The following is a 23,869-nucleotide window of genomic DNA, read 5'->3' on the forward strand; positions in this document are numbered from 1 at the left end:
TCTTGCCATTGAGACAGCGGCAGAATTGACGCTAGTGTTATCACCGCTGGCTGGATATAAGCCTAGTTTTCCATTGTCAAACATCCACACACAAGCTCCGTGCGCCTTAACGCAGAGGTAAGATAACAAGATCGAAGAACAATAGCCATTTGCCATTTCTCGACTCATGGATCTTTCTTTCCGCAGAGGAAAATCTATGCGTCTGTAAGTCAGACAGTTCGATGCCGACAGCATGTCTGTTGATATACTGTGCATGATTTAGTTTTCCACTGTTCGTTAATATTGCCCAGTCATATCGATGGGAATTTCATTTCAACGACCGTCAGCGTTCATGGCCGGATTATTATAATTACATCATCGATACTGTTGTTCGCACGGCCGATGTCTGCGAACATTCAGTGTCATTAAGAGAATTAGAATCGTGTTCAATGAAGTGCAGTTTGGCTCTTATAATTTATTCTTCAATTCTTCCATTCATGAAATGATCCATTTCCACTGACATAACTGTTTGTAGGTGCTGGTGTTTGCCCCATGTGTACACGACGTCTCTGTTATAAACATGATAAAGACTTGCCGGCATTGCAGTGGAGCGGTAGATTTCAAGACAACAGGCGTGATACTATCACTGATATCAAGGCGACAGGCCTCTAGGTGAATGTCGTCTGTCGCAACAAACGAAACACGCAATATATCGGCATTGGTAGTTTGGATGTTTTGGTGATGCATGTAGCACAGTTATGACAAATTTAGGTTTCAGTGACTTGTCAGACTCATTTTAAAATTATATAAGCATGGTTAGAAATGGGGTCCTGACAGCAGAGATGTCTTGCAATGGAAGGGAGCATATTTCAAATGTTTGGCCTTGTAAGTTTCATGTTTGAAACCTGATTATTTGGGTTGGTGGGTGGTTAACCAGTTAACAGCTGGTCTGTGTACATTTTCCAGTGAAGATCCTGATTAGGATTGTATTGAGCAATCTTTGCTTGTCGAAAGAGGTGACGAAATTGGGGGTCAGTGTTGCTGACTTGGTTGATGTATGGCATTATATTCCAATGATACCAACTCGATGTTCATGATTGTAGTGTTTACAATAGTACTGACGTCATGTCGCAGGTCATATGTCAAAGTGCTATCCTGTAATATGTCATTATTGCTGTAAGTGTTGTATATTGGGGCAGGGGCAAATAACTATGTAGCCTGCAACCTCAGGGTATCGCGGTACTTGTCATGTACGCTGAATGGAACAAATTGCACACACTAACCTTTATGATTATTCGTGTTCTCTATGTCAGATGTCATTTATTTTATCTAACAGTTTATATTTTACTGATAAAAGTTCATTATTTACTTTAGTAGCTCCGAGTAAAAGCCGGGCCTCGTGCCCAGTTTGACAAGGGAGAGAACTCCATTGTATCGTGGTACAGATAAAAGTTGTGTATGGAGGTCCGAATTGGACAAAAAGAGGACATAATTCTACCAACCACTTGGTATGATCATGCCAGACATCAGTGATTTGTCCAGACAAGTGCAAAGACAGCACAAGTAAAATTCTATATATGTTATCAGCAATAGGTGTTCAATGCATATTTACCGAAAAGTAAGAGAAAAATATTTTTATAAGTCGTCAACAAAATATCAGAAATGATATTCTAAGATTCTTTATAAAAAAATTGGATGACAATAATTTGTCACAAAATGGAAAAATGTTTTACGTCAACAATAGATATATAAAAAGCACTCCTTGTATGCCCAAAGTATGTATTTATCTTTTGGCTACTAGTGAAGAACGTATTTCTAAGTTTGGCATTATGGCCCTTATGATCTCCCAATAGATTCTTGGCATAGAGCGTAGTGCGGACTACGTAACTTCCGTTACCTTATTAGTTGCCATGAATGTGCAGATGATCTAGTTCAGGTCGATAGAGAAAGTTTACTTGGGGAACTGCGGGTTATATCGTTGTCCATTGATAGATGTGGGTAAGGCAATATTTTTAAAAATCACAGAAGTATGTATCAACGCATTAATAACTCCTTACTTACAGCAGACGGAACATTCCGTGAAAATTGAAATTGTTTACGAAGTGAAAACTTCCTGGTTACTGATTTGCATTAACAGACAGCTGCTAAGAGGCGTGTCCGGTGTGAACTACTGGAAATCACAAATGCCGCGATACGATGAATGCCGCGGTACCATGGGGTCCAAGTATGATATGTCATGGCAGGTTCTATCATTTACTGAGGATGGCGTCAACCCAATACACTGATGTAGTTCATGCACTGTAGGCAAGGCGCTGCTGTAATGTAAACAATACCAGCTTCTACAGCACTCAAGAGCAAGCAGTCGTACAAATACTACAGTAAGAATATGATGTCATAATATGTCATTTACAAGATGTAGGGCCGCCATGTTGTCAGGCCAAAGCAGTGTACCAAAAGAACAGAGAATAAGCCAAGTGTTACAAGCAACACAGACGTCTTTATTCCATATCCAGTGCTGCAGCCAACTGCGCCCCCCCCCCCCGGGATTTTTTTTATATAAAGAGTTTTATTGGAATCAAGTTGGGGACAAGTGATACTTGTACAAATATTTGCCCCCCTGTCAAAAAAAAGTTAACGACGGCCTTGATATCAACCTTACAACAGCGGTAATGATCATATCTTTATTCCGAAAATGAACGCTGTGAAAAGAAATATGATATTACTGGAATGTTGGTGACTTGTGTTCAACCATTGAAGGATCCGAGTGAAGATCATTGTAGTTAAGATACACCTCGATGTGTTGAATCAAAGTTGGTCAATAATGTGTGTTCTGTGTCAGTTACATGAATCAATGGTATTGCGCTCTGCTTACTGAAATAATTCTTGAGGTCAATATTTCCACAATTAAGTGTTTTAGGGAATTTCTCAAAACATCTGGAATTATATTTTGTTAGCTGATAACAAACTTTTGAAATGCTCCCCAACTGTATCTTGACAGGAATTATTTTGAATTGTGATAATTATGTGAGTGAGTGGGGTGAGTGAGTGAGGTGGTTGAGTGGTTGAGTGAGTGGACTTGGTCCTCCCGCTTCTCATATTGTATGTTGTAGTTGTAGGGAATCAAACCTGTCACTTTAATGATTTTATATCTTAACACGATTTTGGTGGCTCGAACAACCTGTCTGAGATGGTCTGGCAGGCAGCCAGGTATCTCAAACGCTGCTCCTAGGTATGAGATATTACATGTCATAGTATGTGTATGTGATATTACGCGGCAGACCTCTATATGAGATATTACATGTCATAGTATGTGTATGAGATATTACATGGCAGTCATCTATATGATATATGAAATGGCAGACCCCTATATGAGATATAACATGGCAGACCTATATGAGATGTAACATGGTAGACCATTATATGAGATATAACATTGCAGACCTATATGAGATGTAACATGGTAGACCATTATATGAGATATTACATGTCATAGTATGTGTATGAGATATTACATGTCAGTCATCTATATGATATATGAAATGGCAGACCCCTATATGAGATATAACATGGCAGACCTATATGAGATGTAACATGGTAGACCATTATATGAGATATAACATGGCAGACCTATATGAGATGTAACATGGGAGACCATTATATGAGATGTAACATGGGAGACCATTATATGAGATATTACATGTCATAGTATGTGTATGAGATATAACATGGCAGACCTCTATTTGAAATATTACATGTCATAGTACGTGTATAAGATATTATATGGCAGATCTCTTTATGAGATATTACATTGCATTCCTCAATATGCGAAATAAATGTCATAGTTTGTGTATGACATTACATGGCAGACCTCTCTATGAGATATTACATGGCAGACCTCCATATGAGATATTACATTGCATTCCTCAATATACGATATAAATGTCATAGTTTGTGTATGACATTACATGGCAGACCTCTCTATGAGATATTACATGGCAGACCTCTATATGAGATATTACATGGCAGACCTCTATATGAGCTATTACATGGCAGACCTCTATATGAGCTATTACATGGAAGACCTCTATATGAGCTATTACATGGCAGACCTCTCTATGAGCTATTACATGGCAGACCTCTATATGAGCTATTACATGGCAGACCTCTATATGAGCTATTACATGGCAGACCTCTATATGAGCTATTACATGGCAGACCTCTATATGAGCTATTACATGGCAGACCTCTCTATGAGCTATTACATGGCAGACCTCTCTATGAGCTATTACATGTCAGACCTCTATATGAGCTATTACATGGCAGACCTCTATATGAGCTATTACATGGAAGACCTATATGAGCTATTACATGGCAGACCTCTATATGAGATATTACATGGCAGACCTCTATATGAGATATTACATGGCAGACCTCTATATGAGATATTACCCTCAGGGTAAGAAATAACTAAGTACATAAAAATCGTATGTGCACTGGTGTAAATATCACTTCACACGCACCAGTGTATTGTTTCTATCATCTGGACGGCATTGTTCTCTTCATTCGAATGTTATTGTGACAGAAGGATGGAAAGACGTCACTCTAGAATGGAAGTCATAGCTGAAGATGTTTTACATCTTTTGACAATTGTTGTGGTTTTCTGGAAGAGCTTTGGCGATTAGTGCATTTTTTGGAAAACAAGTATGACACACATGCTAGTATCATCTCTATTAACATTGTAGGTATATGAGATTTTACATCGTAGGTATATGAGATATGATTATAGCAGGAATACAAGACATTACATGACCCGTGAATATCCAGGTTGAATAGGTCTTCAGCAACCCATGCTTGCCATAAAAGGCGACTATGCTTTTCGTAAGAGGGGACTAACAGGATCGGATGGTCAGGCTCGCCGACTTGGTTGATGCATGTCATCGATCCCAATTGCGTGGATTGATGCTCATGATATCAATCACTGGATTGTCTGGTCCAGACTCAATTATTTACAGACTGCCGTCATATAGTTGGAATATTGCTGGGTGCGGCGTTAAACAACAAACAAGCTAACAACAAACAAGATATTACATAATAGGTATATGAGATATTACACTCTTGGTATACCAGATACTGCACAGATTGAAGGTGTCTTGGCTACCTCACCTGGTCATGTGAGTGAGGGTTGTTGATAGGTTTGACACATACTGCAGCTGGGGCCAGTGATGTGTGTGTTTTGTAAGACAGATGTTTATGAAAATGTGTTCTGTTATGACATCTGCTGTTAACCATGTTATCATTTCATGTCATTAAGTCTAATTCTATATGTCCGTATTGTGAGCAGTGAAGTTTCACTGTTGTGATGTCATAAAGTCTAACCTTTTTTTTTTTAAAATACATGTAATATATATATATATATATATATATATATATATATATATATATATATATATATATATATATTTATTTATATATATATATTTATTTATTTATTTATTTATATATATATATATATATATATATATATATATATATATATATATATGTTCCCAGAAACCCAAACGATAAAGGCTGAGAGAGCAGGTTATGCAGCACTACGGCTGAGTTTAAAATTTAATCCTGGCATTTGAGTCAAGAACATAAATTAAATAAATCACAGCATGATGGGCAAGTGGAAACTCATGATGCAAGGTAAGATAAACAATGTTATTCACAGTTTCAACAACCAGAAAGGGGTATGTTGATGCAAGGTAAGATAAACAATGTTATTAACAGTTTCAACAATCATTTCACAGTTCCAACAATCTGAAAGGGGTATGTTGATGCAAGGTAAGATAAACAATGTTGTTCACAGTTCCAACAATCAGAAAGGGGTATGTAAATGCAAGGTAAGGTAAACAATGTTATTAACAGTTCCAACAATCAGAAAGGGGTATGTTGATGCAAGGTAAGATAAACAATGTTATTAACAGTTTCAACAATCATTTCACAGTTCCAACAATCAGAAAGGGGTATGTTGATGCAAGGTAAGATAAACAATGTTGTTCACAGTTCCAACAATCAGAAAGGGGTATGTAAATGCAAGGTAAGATAAACAATGTTATTTACAGTTCCAACAATCAGAAAGGGGTATGTTGATGCAAGGTAAGATAAACAATGTTATTCACAGTTCCAACAATCAGAAAGGGGTATGTAAATGCAAGGTAAGATAAACAATGTTATTAACAGTTTCAACAATCAGAAAGGGGTATGTTGATGCAAGGTAAGATAAACAATGTTATTAACAGTTTCAACAATCATTTCACAGTTCCAACAATCAGAAAGGGGTATGTTGATGCAAGGTAAGATAAACAATGTTGTTCACAGTTCCAACAATCAGAAAGGGGTATGTTGATACAAGGTAATATTAACCATGTTAACTATGTTGTTCACCTCGATTTTAGACATGTCAGTCCTGACAACTGAAAACCTCCACAGAAGACAAGCACAGATAGCACCTTCTTTAGGTAAGGATTACTGGATGGCATGACACTTGGAAACAGGGTGTATTAAGTATCCACAGCAGTAGGATAGCGTGGTTTTGTTTACATGCAGTACCCCCCTGATTACATTCATTTTGGAGATACAGAATTGAGATAAGCCTGATACAGATTATACAGATAAGTACAAAATGTCATGACATTCTTACATAAAATACCCGAGTAATGACCCAAAGAAACAAACAAATCCTACAAAATAATATTTATAAAATAACTTTTAACATGTTACACATTTGATCAAATGCATTGAAGTCTTAAAGAGAAACAGTGCTTACCTAAACATCCTGCACTTCAAACAGAAACAGTATTTAATTAACCCACTTGACCAAACAAACCAAAATAAACTGTATAAATGAACAGTACAAATGTATTTATTTTCCACCAAAGTATTACCTTGCATAAAGTCCGTATAACCACAAGATATAGCCAGTGTGGCCCCGAGTTTTTTTTCAGTAAATAATTTCCGAACTTGATCCGTCCCTGCTCCAACTGCTGCATCCCTGAAAGCTATGTGCCTATTCCCAAACAAAGTGTTTGTGCTATATTGCTTTGTTTAGTCAGGTGATCATCAAACATTGTTGCTAAGTTTGCTAGGAGCTCAACAGGGAATAGTGGCTGCTGGACTATTCATGAGTTTACGTTTTCGCCTTGCTAGTATTAACACGGACGTAGACCTCATGCTGTAATCCGCTCGCATGTTCCCCGGCAAACAAACAACCACATCTCCTTTGTGTTGATGTGTTTGAAGTTTGCCGTATATATGCTTTACCCACGAGATACGTACAGGGCATGTCTCATGAATATTCATTGGTCTGATGGAGCTAGTGGGTGCTGCTGTAGCCGAGTCGGTTGTACTGGGAGATTGCAACTCGTGGTATGTTGCAAGCTATAATTGCAGCTCATTACAACTAACACATTAGTCTGTGAGGCAGTTCAGGGCCATAGGGCCACTTGGTTGAAATACTTCTACACATATCTACTTGGTAAGTACCAACAATAGTTTCTGGTGGTTGTGTGTGACTGTTGTAGATTTCATGTATATTTAGTTTTTTAAGTTTTTGAATTTTCAGGCCGGTTATGATTAATAGACGCACACTCACACACAAGCCCACTGACACGGACACACATGGACAGACACACACTCACACACGGACACACATGGACAGACACACAGACACATGGACAGACACACTCACACATGGACACACATGGACAGACACACACTCACACTTGGAAGGACAGACAGACAGCACCCATTCCCATATCCCCCTTCCACTTCGTGGTGGGGGATGATAATGGCAAATTACAGCCTGAAAAGAAAATGTTGTCATGCAGAAATAATCATTAGCGGTAGAGTTTGGGCAGGAAACAAAAGCTACTTGTTTGAGACTGTCCAAATTGTTTCCATGGAAACACAACCAAAAAAAAACAATAAATTGAACAAGAGTCATCAGATGACAAATGCCCCTGGCCCCAACAAATTCAAAAGAAAAAATCATCTGTTTGCTACTTTTTTGAGAGAATTTCTATCTAATCTGTCTATATTTACAAGAGTGGTTATTGGGCTATCAAAACAATACCATGGAATTGGGATTCAGAAGTTTCTATTTCTATGTCAGGTATACACCAATATGAACAGAGTCAAAATCAAACTTGTTGCCATTGAAACAGAAAAAATATTTGTTCTAAAGTGTATTAAACATGTTACATAGCAGTTGACAACCTGGTCTTTGTGTGTGCACAGTTTCAAGAAACAATACCAATCAGTTTTAGAGATATGGTCTGGACAAACGCACCACTAGGAATATTAATAAGAGTCAAATGTCAAACTTTTCAGCACCTTGCTCCAATAAGCACCCACCTTTTAGACAAATCTGTTCGTAATCTTTATAACAGCCCCTACTATGACCAAACCCTTACAAGTGTGTGCAAGTCTTTTACAGAAACATCAGCTGAGGAAGTACAACCCAGAAGGTTTAATTAAGTTTTATTGACTACGTTTGTCCTCTACTGCTCAATGAGTGTGTCTGCCTGTGAGTGTGTGTCAGTGAGTCTTAGAGTCTGTGTCTCTGTCTGTCTGTGTGGGTCCATGTTTCTGTGGGTCCATGTGCGTCTGTCCATGTTAGTCTGTGTGTGAATGTGTCCATGCGAGTGTGAATGTGTCCATGTGAGTGTGTCTGTCCATGTGAGTGTGAATGTGTCCATGTGAGTGTGTCTGTCCATGTGAGTGTGAATGTGTCCATGTGAGTGTGTCTGTCCATGTGAGTGTGTCCATGCGAGTGTGAATGTGTCCATGCGAGTGTGAATGTGTCCATGTGAGTGTGAATGTGTCCATGTGAGTGTGAATGTGTCCATGTGAGTGTGAATGTGTCCATGTGAGTGTGAATGTGTCCATGTGAGTGTGAATGTGTCCATGCGAGTGTGAATGTGTCCATGCGAGTGTGAATGTGTCCATGTGTGTCTGTCCATGTGAGTGTGTCTGTGTCCATGTGAGTGTGAATGTGTCCATGTGAGTGTGAATGTGTCCATGTGAGTGTGAATGTGTCCATGTGAGTGTGAATGTGTCCATGTGAGTGTGTCTGTCCATGTGAGTGTATCTGTGTCCATGTGAGTGTGAATGTGTCCATGTGAGTGTGTCTGTCCATGTGAGTGTGTCTGTCCATGTGAGTGTGAATGTGTCCATGTGATTGTGAATGTGTCCATGTGAGTGTGTCTGTGTCCATGTGAGTGTGAATGTGTCCATGTGAGTGTGAATGTGTCCATGTGAGTGTGAATGTGTCAATGTGAGTGTGTCTGTCCATGTGAGTGTGTCTGTCCATGTGAGTGTGAATGTGTCCATGTGAGTGTGTCTGTGTCCATGTGAGAGTGAATGTGTCCATGTGAGTGTGTCTGTCCATGTGAGTGTGAATGTGTCCATGTGAGTGTGAATGTGTCCATGTGAGTGTGTCTGTTTCCATGTGAGTGTGTCTGTCCATGTGAGTGTGAATGTGTCCATGTGAGTGTGAATGTGTCCATGTGAGTGTGTCTGTCCATGTGAGTGTGAATGTGTCCATGTGAGTGTGAATGTGTCCATGTGAGTGTGTCTGTCCATGTGAGTGTGAATGTGTCCATGTGAGTGTGAATGTGTCCATGTGAGTGTGAATGTGTCCATGTGAGTGTGTCTGTCCATGTGAGTGTGAATGTGTCCATGTGAGTGTGAATGTGTCCATGTGAGTGTGAATGTGTCCATGTGAGTGTGTCTGTCCATGTGAGTGTGTCTGTGTCCATGTGAGTGTGAATGTGTCCATGTGAGTGTGTCTGTCCATGTGAGTCTGAATGTGTCCATGTGAGTCTGAATGTGTCCATGTGAGTGAATGTGTCCATGTGAGTGTGTCTGTCCATGTGAGAGTGAATGTGTCCATGTGAGTGTGTCTGTCCGTGTGCGTGTGTCTGTGTGGGGGTCCATGTGTGTCTGTCCATGTGTGAGTGTGTCTGTCTGTGTGTGAGTCCGTTCTTCTGTCCTTCCCTCCACAATTTTTCGTTTCCGGAGCAGAACTGAAAAACCATGAGTGATATCTTCAACCAAATTTGGCACGTAGATAGGTCTAGTGGTGAACTGATGACTTCTGACAGTTTCCACGGCAACGACTATGACTTAGACTGAAAATGGCGGTAGTGCACGTTTCCGGAGCATATCTTTCAAACCGTACAATATTTCTTGCCTTGCACACAACAGGACTTGTTATATTATATTAGCTGGGGATATTAGTATTTCTTTCTTGTTTTTGGATTTGCAAAATCATATACAGCAGCAACTTGAACTAATGTATCAAAAATAGGAGGGGGAGATGTATGTTTTTGAGTAAAACCACATTCAAGTACAGTACACTACTATTATAACCAACACACTTATAATGAAGCAACAGATACAACTAACTGTATTGTTAGTGTACTAGTATGCTTATAACGAACTACGGTTATAACGAACTAATATTAGTGTTCACTTTGAGTTTGTTATAACAAAAGTTTGTTATTTGTTTTAATTTCCTATCACATTGACATTAGTTGCCATGTCAGCTGCACAAGTGCTTGTGGGAAGCCTTCAGTCTGTAGTGTGGGAGCTACATAGGGAGGCTGGACAACATGACATGAACTAATACTTTTGCCGATAATCATACGGAATTAAGAAATAATTACAGACAGGGCTAATATAACTGTCAGGTTGTAGTTTAAATTAATGATTTTTCTGTACTCGCCAAGAGATAAGTGCTTTAAAATATTTTGTTGCATTTCTCAATCTCCTGTCATGCCTACAGGGTTATTAGCCATTCAGACAAAGGTGGTCCCAAATCAAACGCTATGGCAACAACGCATCTCCTCCAAATTATCAATGGGTAGGTGTGACGTTGATTTATGTTTATTTGCATACATATATTCAAGGGGTCAGCATATGGTTCTCAGTTGGAAGTGACAACATGGAGCCTATGGCTTGCGTTATATACAAGTTTACTTTATACAGGTAGATATATATGAGGTCTTTGAAAGGTATTTAGAAGTGATACACATAAGGAAGAGAATATATGGATGTCAACTTCTTTTTAATTTTAGCATGATGAAGAACTGGGGTGATGAAGGAGTAAGCATATACTCCGAAACGTTGTGTTCATCAGCTGATGAAGGAGTAAGCATATACTCCGAAACATTGTGTTCCTCATAATAAAGAAGTTGTCATCCATATATTCTCTTCCTTAGATATATATGCATGATGTATACAAGAAGCACTATGTGCCAGGTCAGACTGAGGGTAAAAACCTCCTCTCTTTTTTTATCAATGGACAAAAAAGCATGTATATAGCTAAGGTCACCTGACATGGATTAAGTAAAAAATATATGCAACAGAAATTAATCAGTGACATAGTTGCACATCTGGTGACATTCAATGTACAATACAATGGGGATTAACAACTGACCATAGTTAAGTAATTCTGGGCATGTACAGGTCTTGGCTACAGGGTAATTAGCCTTTGTTCATTCAGACAAAATCTGTCCCGTCACGAATGTAACCAATTCACTTACTATTTGGGGCATTGAGTGGAAGCCAATCATATAGGCCAGGTAGTCAGTGGAGGCCGGAAACAGGAGGACTAAGGGCTGGAATATTGTGGATCTATACCTGGTAAACGTTATTCATTCACTTTGTGGATTGGTGAAAGTCAATGCTTCATCGTCAGCCTCTGTCCCTGTTATATGATGTAATTATGATGTTTCAGGTCCTACTGTTGTTGACCAATGTAATTATCGTGTTTCAGGTCCTCCAGTTGTTGACCAATGTAATTATCGTGTTTCAGGTCCTCCAGTTGTTGACCAATGTAATTATCGTGTTTCAGGTCCTACTGTTGTTTACCAATGTAATTATCGTGTTTCAGGTCCTACTGTTGTTGACCAATGTAATCATGATGTTTCAGGTCCTACTGTTGTTTACCAATGTAATTATCGTGTTTCAGGTCCTACTGTTGTTGACCAATGTAATTATCGTGTTTCAGGTCCTACTGTTGTTGACCAATGTAATTATCGTGTTTCAGGTCCTACTGTTGTTGACCAATGTAATTATCGTGTTTCAGGTCCTACTGTTGTTGACCAATGTAATTATGATGTTTCAGGTCCTACTGTTGTTGACCAATGTAATTATTGTGTTTCAGGTCCTACTGTTGTTGACCAATGTAATTATCGTGTTTCAGGTCCTACTGTTGTTTACCAATGTAATTATCGTGTTTCAGGTCCTCCAGTTGTTGACCAATGTAATTATCGTGTTTCAGGTCCTACTGTTGTTTACCAATGTAATTATCGTGTTTCAGGTCCTACTGTTGTTGACCAATGTAATTATGATGTTTCAGGTCCTACTGTTGTTTACCAATGTAATTATCGTGTTTCAGGTCCTACTGTTGTTGACCAATGTAATTATCGTGTTTCAGGTCCTACTGTTGTTGACCAATGTAATTATCGTGTTTCAGGTCCTACTGTTGTTGACCAATGTAATTATCGTGTTTCAGGTCCTACTGTTGTTGACCAATGTAATTATCATGTTTCAGGTCCTACTGTTGTTGACCAATGTAATTATCGTGTTTCAGGTCCTACTGTTGTTGACCAATGTAATTATGATGTTTCAGGTCCTACTGTTGTTGACCAATGTAATTATGATGTTTCAGGTCCTACTGTTGTTGACCAATGTAATTATCGTGTTTCAGGTCCTACTGTTGTTGATCAATGTAATTATCGTGTTTCAGGTCCTACTGTTGTTGACCAATGTAATTATCGTGTTTCAGGTCCTACTGTTGTTGACCAATGTAATTATCGTGTTTCAGGTCCTACTGTTGTTGTCCAATGTAATTATCGTGTTTCAGGTCCTACTGTTGTTGACCAATGTAATTATCGTGTTTCAGGTCCTCCAGTTATTGACCAATGTAATTATCGTGTTTCAGGTCCTACTGTTGTTGACCAATGTAATTATCGTGTTTCAGGTCCTACTGTTGTTGACCAATGTAATTATCGTGTTTCAGGTCCTCCAGTTATTGACCAATGTAATTATCGTGTTTCAGGTCCTACTGTTGTTGACCAATGTAATTATGATGTTTCAGGTCCTACTGTTGTTGACCAATGTAATTATCGTGTTTCAGGTCCTACTGTTGTTGACCAATGTAATTATCGTGTTTCAGGTCCTACTGTTGTTGACAATGTAATTATCGTGTTTCAGGTCCTACTGTTGTTGACCAATGTAATTATTGTGTTTCAGGTCCTACTGTTGTTGACCAATGTAATTATCGTGTTTCAGGTCCTCCAGTTGTTGACCAATGGCCAGCAAGATTCAGCAGCTGCTGCAGCAGTATGAAGGCGCGGTACCAGGTTGGTGGATCTGGCTCATCCTGTCTTTGGCCGGGTCAATGGCACTTCTCCTTGGTTTATAAAAAAAATTTGGACATGGCAGCTAGAGGAGATATAAATTTACAGCTGGCATGTACACTATTCCACAGTGATATCATCTCATTATGTCACTGATAGATCCTCCCAGCTTAGCCAGGCTGGGGAACAGTGGATGGGAGGAATCCTTGGGTGTGATAGAATCAATCAATCTGCAGTGTGCAGGTCCTTGTCAGTTGTTAATGAGGCAGTGGTGGCCAGATTGTCAGTGTCAGTTCGCCTGTTTACATGAGGATCAGTTTATTGATAAGGCGACCCCTGTGTAATATGCTATTGATGTTTGTGATAAACTGGCCTCACATCGGACAGTGTGATATTATCATGAATGTCCTCAGTGGCAATACACTTTGTAAAAGCGCAAATGAACTTTGTGTGGCCACTCATGGGAACTTGTTTTGTCTCCTCAGGGTGTTAGATGAAACTTGATAGTCCAGGGGTCATTGTGATAACCCTGATGTTGAAAGTTAGACACTTGCTGCTAACTGTTCCTACATGTTTGTATTTGTCACCAGTTTGCAACTAAACTACAAGAACAACTTCTTCCTTAATCCATGTGGATATATGGCAATTAACAAAATGAATGACACAAGGACTAAATTGTCATAGACACTGTAAAGAAAGGGTAGTTATTAAGCCTCACACCGACTGCTAGGAACATGTCTCTTTTATCGACAGGTATGAATTCTATTTATAGTGTTACACCTGTCAAATCAACACTCAACACATATTTTCGGGACCTCTGTTGTAGAAATAGTAACTAGGTAATGAAATTATCAACTGAGTTTTGGAATCACATGTCTGTACACAGTTCATATTGTCAGGCTTTGATGTCGTCATCAGAAGATCGCAACAAAATACTAATTGTAAGTTGGCAGAGTTAGTGGCTATGCTGATGTTAAAACTATCTATAAAAGTTAAACTCAAAAATATGTTCAGTGCATCGTCAAACTGTTTCCACGTGCACATGACTTAATGTCCAAGTGATGAGAAATAGATCTTGATGTTTACTTGTAGTTTTATATTTTTACATACACTTCATAGTTAAAATGCCTCGATTTTGAAACTAACACAGATGTTTAGCCATGTTCCCAGGGACACTCAGTTTGGTGTCTCTATGTGCTGTACTGACGGTGTGGTGCTGATGGTGTGGCTGTACTGATGGGATGGCTGTACTGATGGTGTGGCTGTACTGATGGTGTGGCTGTACTGATGGTGTGGCTGTACTGATGGTGTGGCTGTACTGATGGTTAGCTGCTGGTGTGGCTGTACTCATGGCGTGGCTGTACTGATAGTGTGGTGGTACTGATGGTGTGGCTGTACTGATGGTTAGGTGTTGGTGTGGCTGTACTGATGGTTAGGTGCTGGTGTGGCTGTACTGACGGTGTGGCTGTACTGATGGTTAGCTGCTGGTGTGGCTGTACTCATGGCGTGGCTCTACTGATGGTGTGGTGGTACTGACGGTGTGGCTGTACTGATGGTGTGGTGGTACTGACGGTGTGGTTGTACTGACGGTGTGGCTGTACTGATGGCGTGGTGGTACTGATGGTGTGGCTGTACTGATGGTGTGGTGCTGATGGTGTGGCTGTACTGATGGTGTGGTGGTACTGATGGTGTGGCTGTACTGATGGTGTGGCTGTACTGATGGTGTGGTACTGATGGTGTGGCTGTACTGATGGTGTGGCTGTACTGATGGTGTGGCTGTATTGATGGTGTGGTGGTACTGATGGTGTGGCTGTACTGATGGTGTGGCTGTACTGATGGTGTGGTGGTACTGATGGTGTGGCTGTACTGATGGTGTGGTGCTGATGGCGTGGTGGTACTGATGGTGTGGCTGTACTGATGGTGTGGCTGTACTGATGGTGTGGCTGTACTGATGGCGTGGTACTGATGGCGTGGTGGTACTGATGGTGTTGCTGTACTGATGGTGTGGTGCTGATGGTGTGGCTGTACTGATGGTGTGGTGGCACTGATGGTGTGGCTGTACTGATGGTGTGGCTGTACTGACGGTGTGGCTGTACTGATGGTGTGGTACTGATGGTGTGGCTGTACTGACGGTGTGGCTGTACTGACGGTGTGGCTGTACTGATGGTGTGGCTGTACTGACGGTGTGGCTGTACTGATGGTGCGGCTGTACTGATGGCGTGGTGGTACTGATGGCGTGGCTGTACTGATGGCGTGGCTGTACTGATGGCGTGGTGGTACTGATGGCGTGGTGGTACTGATGGCGTGGTGGTACTGATGGTGTGGCTGTACTGATGGTGTGGCTGTACTGATGGTGTGGCTGTACTGATGGTGTGGCTGTATTGATGGTGTGGTGGTACTGATGATGTGGCTGTACAGATGGTGTGGCTGTACTGATGATGTGGCTGTACTGATGGTGTGGCTGTATTGATGGTGTGGTGGTACTGATGATGTGGCTGTACAGATGGTGTGGCTGTACTGATGGTGTGGCTGTATTGATGGTGTGGTGGTACTGATGATGTGGCTGTACAGATGGTGTGGCTGTACTATGGGTGTGGCTGTATTGATGGTGTGGTGGTACTGATGATGTGGCTGTACAGATGGTGTGGCTGTACTGATGGCGTGGTTTGCGGTTCCAGATCCACGGACACGGCACTGGCTGCTGGTATCCGACAGCCCGGTACCGGTATGGGTGGCGACAGGGCTCTACCTGATGATGGTACTGGTGGGGCCGCGCATCATGAAGAACCGGCAGCCGTTCTCCCTGCAGTGGCTCATGGTTGTCTACAACCTGGGGCTGGTCGTGCTGTCCACCTACATGTTCATCGAGGTACAAGGAAAGAAAGTCTTGGTCAGAACGTTATGAAATGTTTAACTGGACGTGGTTAAGCCTAAATATTAATCTCATGTAAAATCAAGAAAATGTATGTTCTGAATGAAAACTTGAAAACTTGAAAGAGTTCTTTGATGCTATCGTAAGTGGAACTTCAGTGACTACATAGATATGTGACCATGGGCCTGCACAAGTGATGAATAACTTTGACTGCGTGACCAATTCAATAATTCTACTTGATTGCAGATCATCGTGAGCGTGGTGGACGCGGGCTACGACATGTGGTGCGCCAACTACAACCAAGGCAGCTGGGCTAACCCGAAGGAAATGAGGGTATGTTCCCGGGTGGGCGTGACCCAGTCACCTCGGAGAAAGGGTACCACCCTCCTTCATGGTTTGGTGCTGGTTCCAGTCTGTGGCTTGACATTGAGTGATGTGTTGGGTGGAGACAATAGGTTACAGTTTGGATCAACACGTTTTGATTTCTCAAAGTGCATTCTAACATCTTGGTGAAATGTACCAGAATGCCAGTTTGCCCCAGCCACGCCCACTGAAAGAGTGGCTCAACAGGATCACTTGTCACTCAGACAAGTGTGTGTCTTGTTGTTGAGTATCCCACTCTCCCATCAGTATCAACACCCCCTCGCTCCGAGCTGAGCCAGAGCAAACCCGGTGGGGATATCCATGGAGGTTCTGGGTTGTAATGGTGATGACGGGGATTTCGGTGGTGGGATCTGTAATGGCTGATTGTGTTTTTGAACTCTGATGGCTTGGCACGTGGTTCACTTTATGTCATTGCTGGAATATTGCTAAAAGCGGCGTAAAACCATAATCACTCACTCACTTTATGTAACTTGTTAACCTGGCCCAGATTAATTCATACACAGGCGGCCCTGCCATAACTGAAATGTTACGGACTGCGGTGTTAAACAATTCAACTGTGAACCATTGCCTGCCTCAGCATCTCTCCGTTGACTGGAGCAGCTGGTCAGGAGAGATGTAGATGAGATGTAGTAGGTGTTTAGTGGTTCTGTGTCGATGTTGCTAATACAGATGTTCTCTTCAGGTTGCCAAGGTCATGTGGTGGTACTTCTTTTCCAAAGTGATCGAGTTCAATGACACACTTCTAATGATACTGCGCAAAAAGTTCAACCAGATCACATTCCTTCACGTTTTCCACCACGCCACCATGTTGAACATCTGGTGGTGGGTCATCATGTTCATCCCTGGGGGCATGTGTGAGTATATTCATATACCTGTAGTGTTGGGGCATGTATGAGTATATTCATATACCTGTATTGTTGGGACATGTGTGCATATATTCATATACCTGTAGTGTTGGGGCATGTATGAGTATATTCATATACCTGTATTGTTGGGGCGTGTGTGCGTATATTCATATACCTGTAGTGTTGGGACGTGTGTGCGTATATTCTTATACCTGTAGTGTTGGGGCATGTGTGTGTATATTCATATACCTGTATTGTTGGGGCATGTGTGCATATATTCATATACCTGGAGTGTTTGGGCATGTGTGTGTATATTCATATACCTGTAGTGTTGGGACGTGTGTGAGTATATTCATATACCTGCAGTGTTGGGACGTGTGTGAGTATATTCATATACCTGTAGTGTTGGGGAATGTGTGAGTATATTCATATACCTGTAGTGTTGGGACGTGTGTGTGTATATTCATATACCTGCAGTGTTGGGACATGTGTGAGTATATTCATATACTGTATTGTTGGGGCATGTGTGAGTATATTCATATTCGAAATGCTTCTACAACTTACTAATTTCAGATATCACTACAAAAAATGTACTCAATGGCTCAGTTAACTGGTCCCAATACAATAGAATGCCTTTTCGATGTACGAGAGAAACTAAACTGCAATGGCTCCAATACAAAATACTTCATCATATACTTCCGACTAATGTTTTGTAGTGTAAATTAGGTTAAAGTGAAAGTCGAAATTGAAGTTTTTGTTTAGTTGATATCGAGACCCCAATCCATCTTTTCTGGTCCTGTAATATGGTTCAGCAAATCTGGCGTCAACTTGAAGTTTGGCTACTTCAAAAGGCTAACATCCAAATCGAAATAACAAAGAAACATGTGATGATTGGTTTTCCAGAAAAGCGCAATGACCCTCTAAATATCATCTTTTTGATAACAAAAGACCTTATATTTAAAAGTAAGTTAAATAAGAGACTCCCGTCTTTTCAAGTCTTTCAGAACGAAAGAAGAAACTACCACAACCTTACTAAATGTTCAGCGATTATTGAGTGTGACATTGGCTTATTCTATAAATTTTGTGTATATCATGATAAGTGAGTATATTGATCAGTGTGACCCTATGTTGTGTATATCATGATTAGTGAGTATAATGATCAGTGTGCCCCTATGTTGTGTATATTATGATTAGTGAGTATAATGATCAGTGTGACCCTATGTTGTGTATATTATGATTAGTGAGTATAATGATCAGTGACCCTATGTTGTGTATATTATGATTAGTGAGTATAATGATCAGTGTGCCCCTATGTTGTGTATATTATGATTAGTGAGTATAATGATCAGTGTGACCCTATGTTGTGTATATTATGATTAGTGAGTATAATGATCAGTGTGACCCTATGTTGTGTATATTATGATTAGTGAGTATAATGATCAGTGTGCCCCTATGTTGTGTATATCATGATTAGTGAGTATAATGATCAGTGACCCTATGTTCTGTATATTATGATTAGTGAGTATAATGATCAGTGTGACCCTATGTTGTGTATATTATGATTAGTGAGTATAATGATCAGTGTGACCCTATGTTGTGTATATTATGATTAGTGAGTATAATGATCAGTGTGACCCTATGTTGTGTATATTATGATTAGTGAGTATATTGATCAGTGTGACCCTATGTTGTGTATATCATGATTAGTGAGTATAATGATCAGTGACCCTATGTTGTGTATATTATGATTAGTGAGTATAATGATCAGTGACCCTATGTTGTGTATATCATGATTAGTGAGTATAATGATCAGTGACCCTATGTTGTGTATATCATGATTAGTGAGTGTGTGAACCAATGTGTTGCAGCCTGGTTCGGCAGCTGGCTCAACTGCCTCGTCCACATGGTGATGTACTCCTACTACGGCCTGTCTGCCATCCCCGCACTCCGAGGCAAGCTCTGGTGGAAGAAGTACATCACCAAGTTTCAGTTGGTCAGTTAGAGTTACCTCCCTTTCTACAATTTTAGGTCACCTGACTGCTTTCATGGCATCCATCTTTGGTGTTACCAGTCTCCTCAGAAGTCACGGGACTAAAGATGCTGAAACTTCGCAGCTATCTTTGACACCTGAATTTATTAAAGAATCATCGTGGCTACCACAGCAACCATAGTGATAAACACTTTAACTGATCCCGTGCATCAACCAAGTCTAGTGCAGCCCGATCCTGGTGTAGGCATGGGTTCTACCCCGGATCTTCAAGGTTGATGTAGCTAGTAGTCAGGTACATCTGGTGTAGGCATGGGTTGCTGAAGACCTATTCTACCCCGGATCTTCACGGTTGATGTAGCTAGTAGTCAGGTACATCTGGTGTAGGCATGGGTTGCTGAAGACCTATTCTACCCCGGATCTTCACGGTTGATGTAGCTAGTAGTCAGCAGAGCTCCAGATAAGCTTTTGGTGTGGTGGGTATTTTACCCATGCATTTTAAAATCATTGGGTATCAGTAATTCAATCTGCGTATTCAAATTTCTGTTACCCACTAGTTTTTACAGATGTGGGTATTTAGTTAAATATTTAAAAACACTATTCATCTAGTCCCTGCAAACTGGTGTAGTGTGGGTTCGAGAGCTTTATAGGACTCAAAAATACCACGATACTTCCACAAGAAAGTGTGATGGCAAATGATCATGATGTAACTGTCATCAGACTCGATTATTTCCAGGCCGCCGTCATATAGCTTGAACTCTGCTGAGTGCGGCATTAAACAGAAAATGACAGCAAGTCAGCAGATATCAATGATGTTTCTTCTCTTCCAGTTTCAGTTCTGCGTCACGTTCACCCACACGGCCAACTCGCTGCGTGTGTCATGTGACTTTCCGCGCTGGGGGCAGTGGCTCCTCACTCTCTACATGGTCGTCATGTTGTGCCTGTTCGGGAACTTCTACATCCAGTCCTATATACGCAAACATAAAAACACTCACTCCGTGGCGGATGTTCCCAGAGTGAATGGGGTCAACAAGAGAGGTGTCACCCCTGTTAATGGGAAGAAATTTTTGAATGGACAGACAAACGGCTATATACAACACATGAAGGGAGAGTAGTGTCATCTTAGTCTATAGTCTTGTTTACTGATGTGTAAATAGTTGCTTTAAATGATGCAAGGTTAGAGGTCGTCTGGCAAGGTCGTCAGTTGACCTCTGAACCTTGTACTGGAAAAAGTATGAACAGCGATTTGTTTTTGTTCTTGTAACCATAGTAACTGTTTCCGGTGATATATTTTTGTTTAATCGAAAAGTGATGGTTGGGAGTACAATTAATATGTCTGTATGGTTCTTCGGTAGGTAATCATGTTGAAATGCCACTGATGGTTGACTTGATGTCAGTGACAGTATGGCTATTAGTGTCTCCGTACCAAATTTGGTCATCACACGAGCTGCCATTTGTTCAAAATGATCAATCTGATATTGTAAGTATGTGTTATAGTATGGGAGTGAAGGTAGTCGTAACACTATGATCAGACAGATGTGTTCATCTTCAGTTTGTGTAGGGATGTCCTGTACCAGAGCAGGAGGGCAGGGCAGGGCAGGGCAGGGCAGGGCAGGCCTGGAGTGGGCGTTTGAGTTGCATTCGCGTTGTTGTTTCCTGTCAGCTGTATATGTTGTGGTTTCAAACTGCAGTAGAACATGGTCATAACAAACATTGATATGACATTACATAATGTCAAGCCAGTAACAAATATCTGACAGTTTTGTCAAAATTTATGGTGACAGAAACCAGACGTTTAACCCCAACCACACCCGAATATCAACAGGTGTACTTACTCCGCAAGTAACAACTGGTCAGTCAGTAACACGAGATGCATATGACTTCCAGTAACAAATACGTCACGGTCCATGCCTGGTTATCTACAGTTCTCTCAGTCATACATAAACCAAATACTCCAGTGAATGACATTTAATCAGGGGGTGGGGTGGGTGTGTGGGGGGACAAGTACTGCTACACATTTCAAAAGTCCGTTAGTGTTACGTTCTAACCATGTTTTACTGTGTCTGTTTAATATGCATCAGTTTGTTTCCCATGTCAGTAGTCAGACAAGGGAGGTTGTAGGAACAACTTGGGTCATAATTACAACTGTGTTGTGTTCAAGTAGCAGTTGTGTCGACCTTGACACTGTCTAAGTAAGGAATAGATATGTGGATGAACAACTTCTATATTACAAAGGAGCGACGTTATCTTTCGAGATTTCATCAAATCTTGATTGGACATGATTATATCATCAAATCTAAATTGATACCTTTGGGATCTTCATTGCTGTAGAATATACGACAGGAAGCAATCTGAAATCCTGTGTCACGGTGGCGGTGACTGTTTGTTGATCGTGTTGTTTTTACCATGGTTACAGTGTCGTTATTCCTGGATGTAAGTTGTTACAGTTGATCGAGGTCGTCAGTTTCTCACTTTGTTGAAATGTGTTAGTTATATTTTTGTTTGCATCACTGTTTATGTCATCTGAAGATTCCACGGTCGTCCAGACCCAAGTCATGTACACTCCGTCACACCGGTCCATCACACCGGTCCGTCACACCGGTCCGTCACCCCGGTCCGTCACCCCGGTCCGTCACACCGGTCTGTCACCCCGGTCAGTCACACCGGTCCATCACCCCAGTCCATCACACCGGGCCATCACACCGGTCTGTCACACCGGTCCATCACACCGGTCCGTCACCCCGGTCCGTCACACCGGTCAGTCACCCCGGTCCGTCACACCGGGCCATCACACCGGTCTGTCACACCGGTCCATCACCCCGGTCCATCACACCGGGCCATCACACCGGTCCATCACACCGGTCCGTGCAGGAGGAAGTGTTATGATGCATAATACATGTGGATGTTGTTCTTGTTGTATACCGGTGACTCTGGGAATTTGTTTTGATTTCCAGTTATAGAATGAAATGTACGGTGAAGAAAATATATTCAAGGCAAGTATGTAAGGAACAAACATACGACTTACCAATATTGTGTTCTTGTCCAATAAATTCTTAAGAGTTTACAATATAATTTTGTGTTTTACAGATTTTCATTCTTGATGCAAAATATTTGTTTTTTAAAGTAATTTTCGTAACTTAAAGTCTTCAAACAAGTTTTCATAAAAATACAAGCAAATATGTTTATTAGACATATTTTCGTTCAAACACAGCGCTTTTGATTTAAAAATATTTTCTTCACTTTTGCAACAATAAGCAGGCTTGTCATAAATGAAAAAATGTCTAACATCAGAGCTTTTACAAACTGTTTTTGTTTTTTGATGTAACAATGCCCTGTAGTATAGTCTACATGTTTTTTGATGGTTGTACAGAGCTGTGTGCCCCACATCGATGAATCACAACAGCTGTTGGCTTCCCAGACTGTTGAGAAAAGTCTCGGTGTATTTCACTCACATATTGACGAGTCAGCATTATTTACATTGTGTGTACATCAACCTAAATGTGTTCGGAGGCAGACTGTGTGTCAGTGTGTGACATTAAGTTTTCAGTTTTGTATGGTTTTGTTTGTAGTCAGTAGTGCAGCATGTTTCCATTTTGTTCCATGGCTGTACTGGATCTCAGACTTTGGACTGAGCAACTGTGATTCACGAACGCAACCATGGTGGTAAGTGTTCTATATTATAGAGGTGTTTCATGACAATCGGCAACACTTTCCTTAAATATATGCAAGTATACTACTCCAGAGGAGCTAAGGAATACCACCTATTTCCATGAGACTATAGTTAGCCTGTCATGGTTTGTAGGTAGTGCAGCACACAGGCTTCCCATTGTGGGTGTTATTTAACTTGTTTTGAGTAGTATATATGTATAAGCAAAACATGTACTTACATGTATCAGATGGTTTTCTGAGAACTTAAACATAAGTGCCCATTGCATTATTTTGTCCAAACTTGAGATTACTTATGAGTTCTGATTTTCTTAAATTCAGAGAAGTGTAATCCATGTATTCAATGCAGTTATGCAAAGTATAAAATTCATATTAGCTGTGCTGTCAGTGAATACGATTCACTTTGCAAAGTCTAACTATAATCATAGCATGGTCACCTAATTCATGAATATATCATTCCTATACGGGAACACTTGTTGTCGACCTGGGCTGGAATATCGGCCTGACCACACAGATCCCTGGATGTTGAAACAATTTGTATCAATACTTCAGTATGTCAGCATGTTTTATATTGCCTCATCCTTCATAAATCTGTCCTGCAAGAGAGCCGAGATGTGTAGGTGAGGAACAGTGTAGTATCGACATACAAAGTCAGTACACAAGCGTTCTGTTCATGCTGTTCCACGTTTATATCCCAATGATGTAGCTATAATTATGTTGTTGC

The 23,869-nt window shown here is 40.7% G+C and overlaps 1 protein-coding gene across 2 annotated transcripts; it reads left to right on the forward strand.

The window, feature by feature from the left end:
- On the forward strand, positions 1–21,086 carry LOC139479111 (very long chain fatty acid elongase 2-like). 2 transcript variants are annotated; one of them, XM_071261877.1, is made up of 7 exons: positions 1–117; positions 13,324–13,394; positions 16,070–16,260; positions 16,510–16,596; positions 17,330–17,501; positions 19,361–19,485; positions 20,310–21,086. In XM_071261877.1, exons 2-7 carry the CDS (start codon positions 13,343–13,345, stop codon positions 20,592–20,594), a joined length of 912 nt encoding a protein of 303 aa, XP_071117978.1. In that variant the 5' UTR covers positions 1–117; positions 13,324–13,342; the 3' UTR covers positions 20,595–21,086. The 2 variants fall into 2 exon arrangements, with proteins under 2 accessions (XP_071117978.1, XP_071117979.1); XM_071261878.1 differs by lacking the exon at positions 1–117 and adding an exon at positions 7,382–7,498.
- Positions 21,087–23,869: the final 2,783 nt, after the last annotated feature.

The sequence above is a fragment of the Haliotis cracherodii genome, unplaced genomic scaffold (genome assembly GCF_022045235.1).
Source record: "Haliotis cracherodii isolate W230 unplaced genomic scaffold, xgHalCrac1.p SCAF_4, whole genome shotgun sequence".
In the NCBI taxonomy this organism is placed as follows: Eukaryota; Metazoa; Mollusca; class Gastropoda; order Lepetellida; family Haliotidae; genus Haliotis; species Haliotis cracherodii.

What these genes read in the sequence shown, in the direction of transcription:
- LOC139479111 (XM_071261877.1), top strand. Translation starts at nt 13,343, where the DNA reads ATGGCCAGCAAGATTCAGCAGCTGCTGCAGCAGTATGAAGGCGCGGTA. An exon ending in GTTCATCCCTGGGGGCATGT is followed by an intron (nt 17,502 to 19,360) that starts GTGAGTATATTC and finishes AATGTGTTGCAG; the next exon opens with CCTGGTTCGGCAGCTGGCTC. An exon ending in ACATCACCAAGTTTCAGTTG is followed by an intron (nt 19,486 to 20,309) that starts GTCAGTTAGAGT and finishes CTTCTCTTCCAG; the next exon opens with TTTCAGTTCTGCGTCACGTT.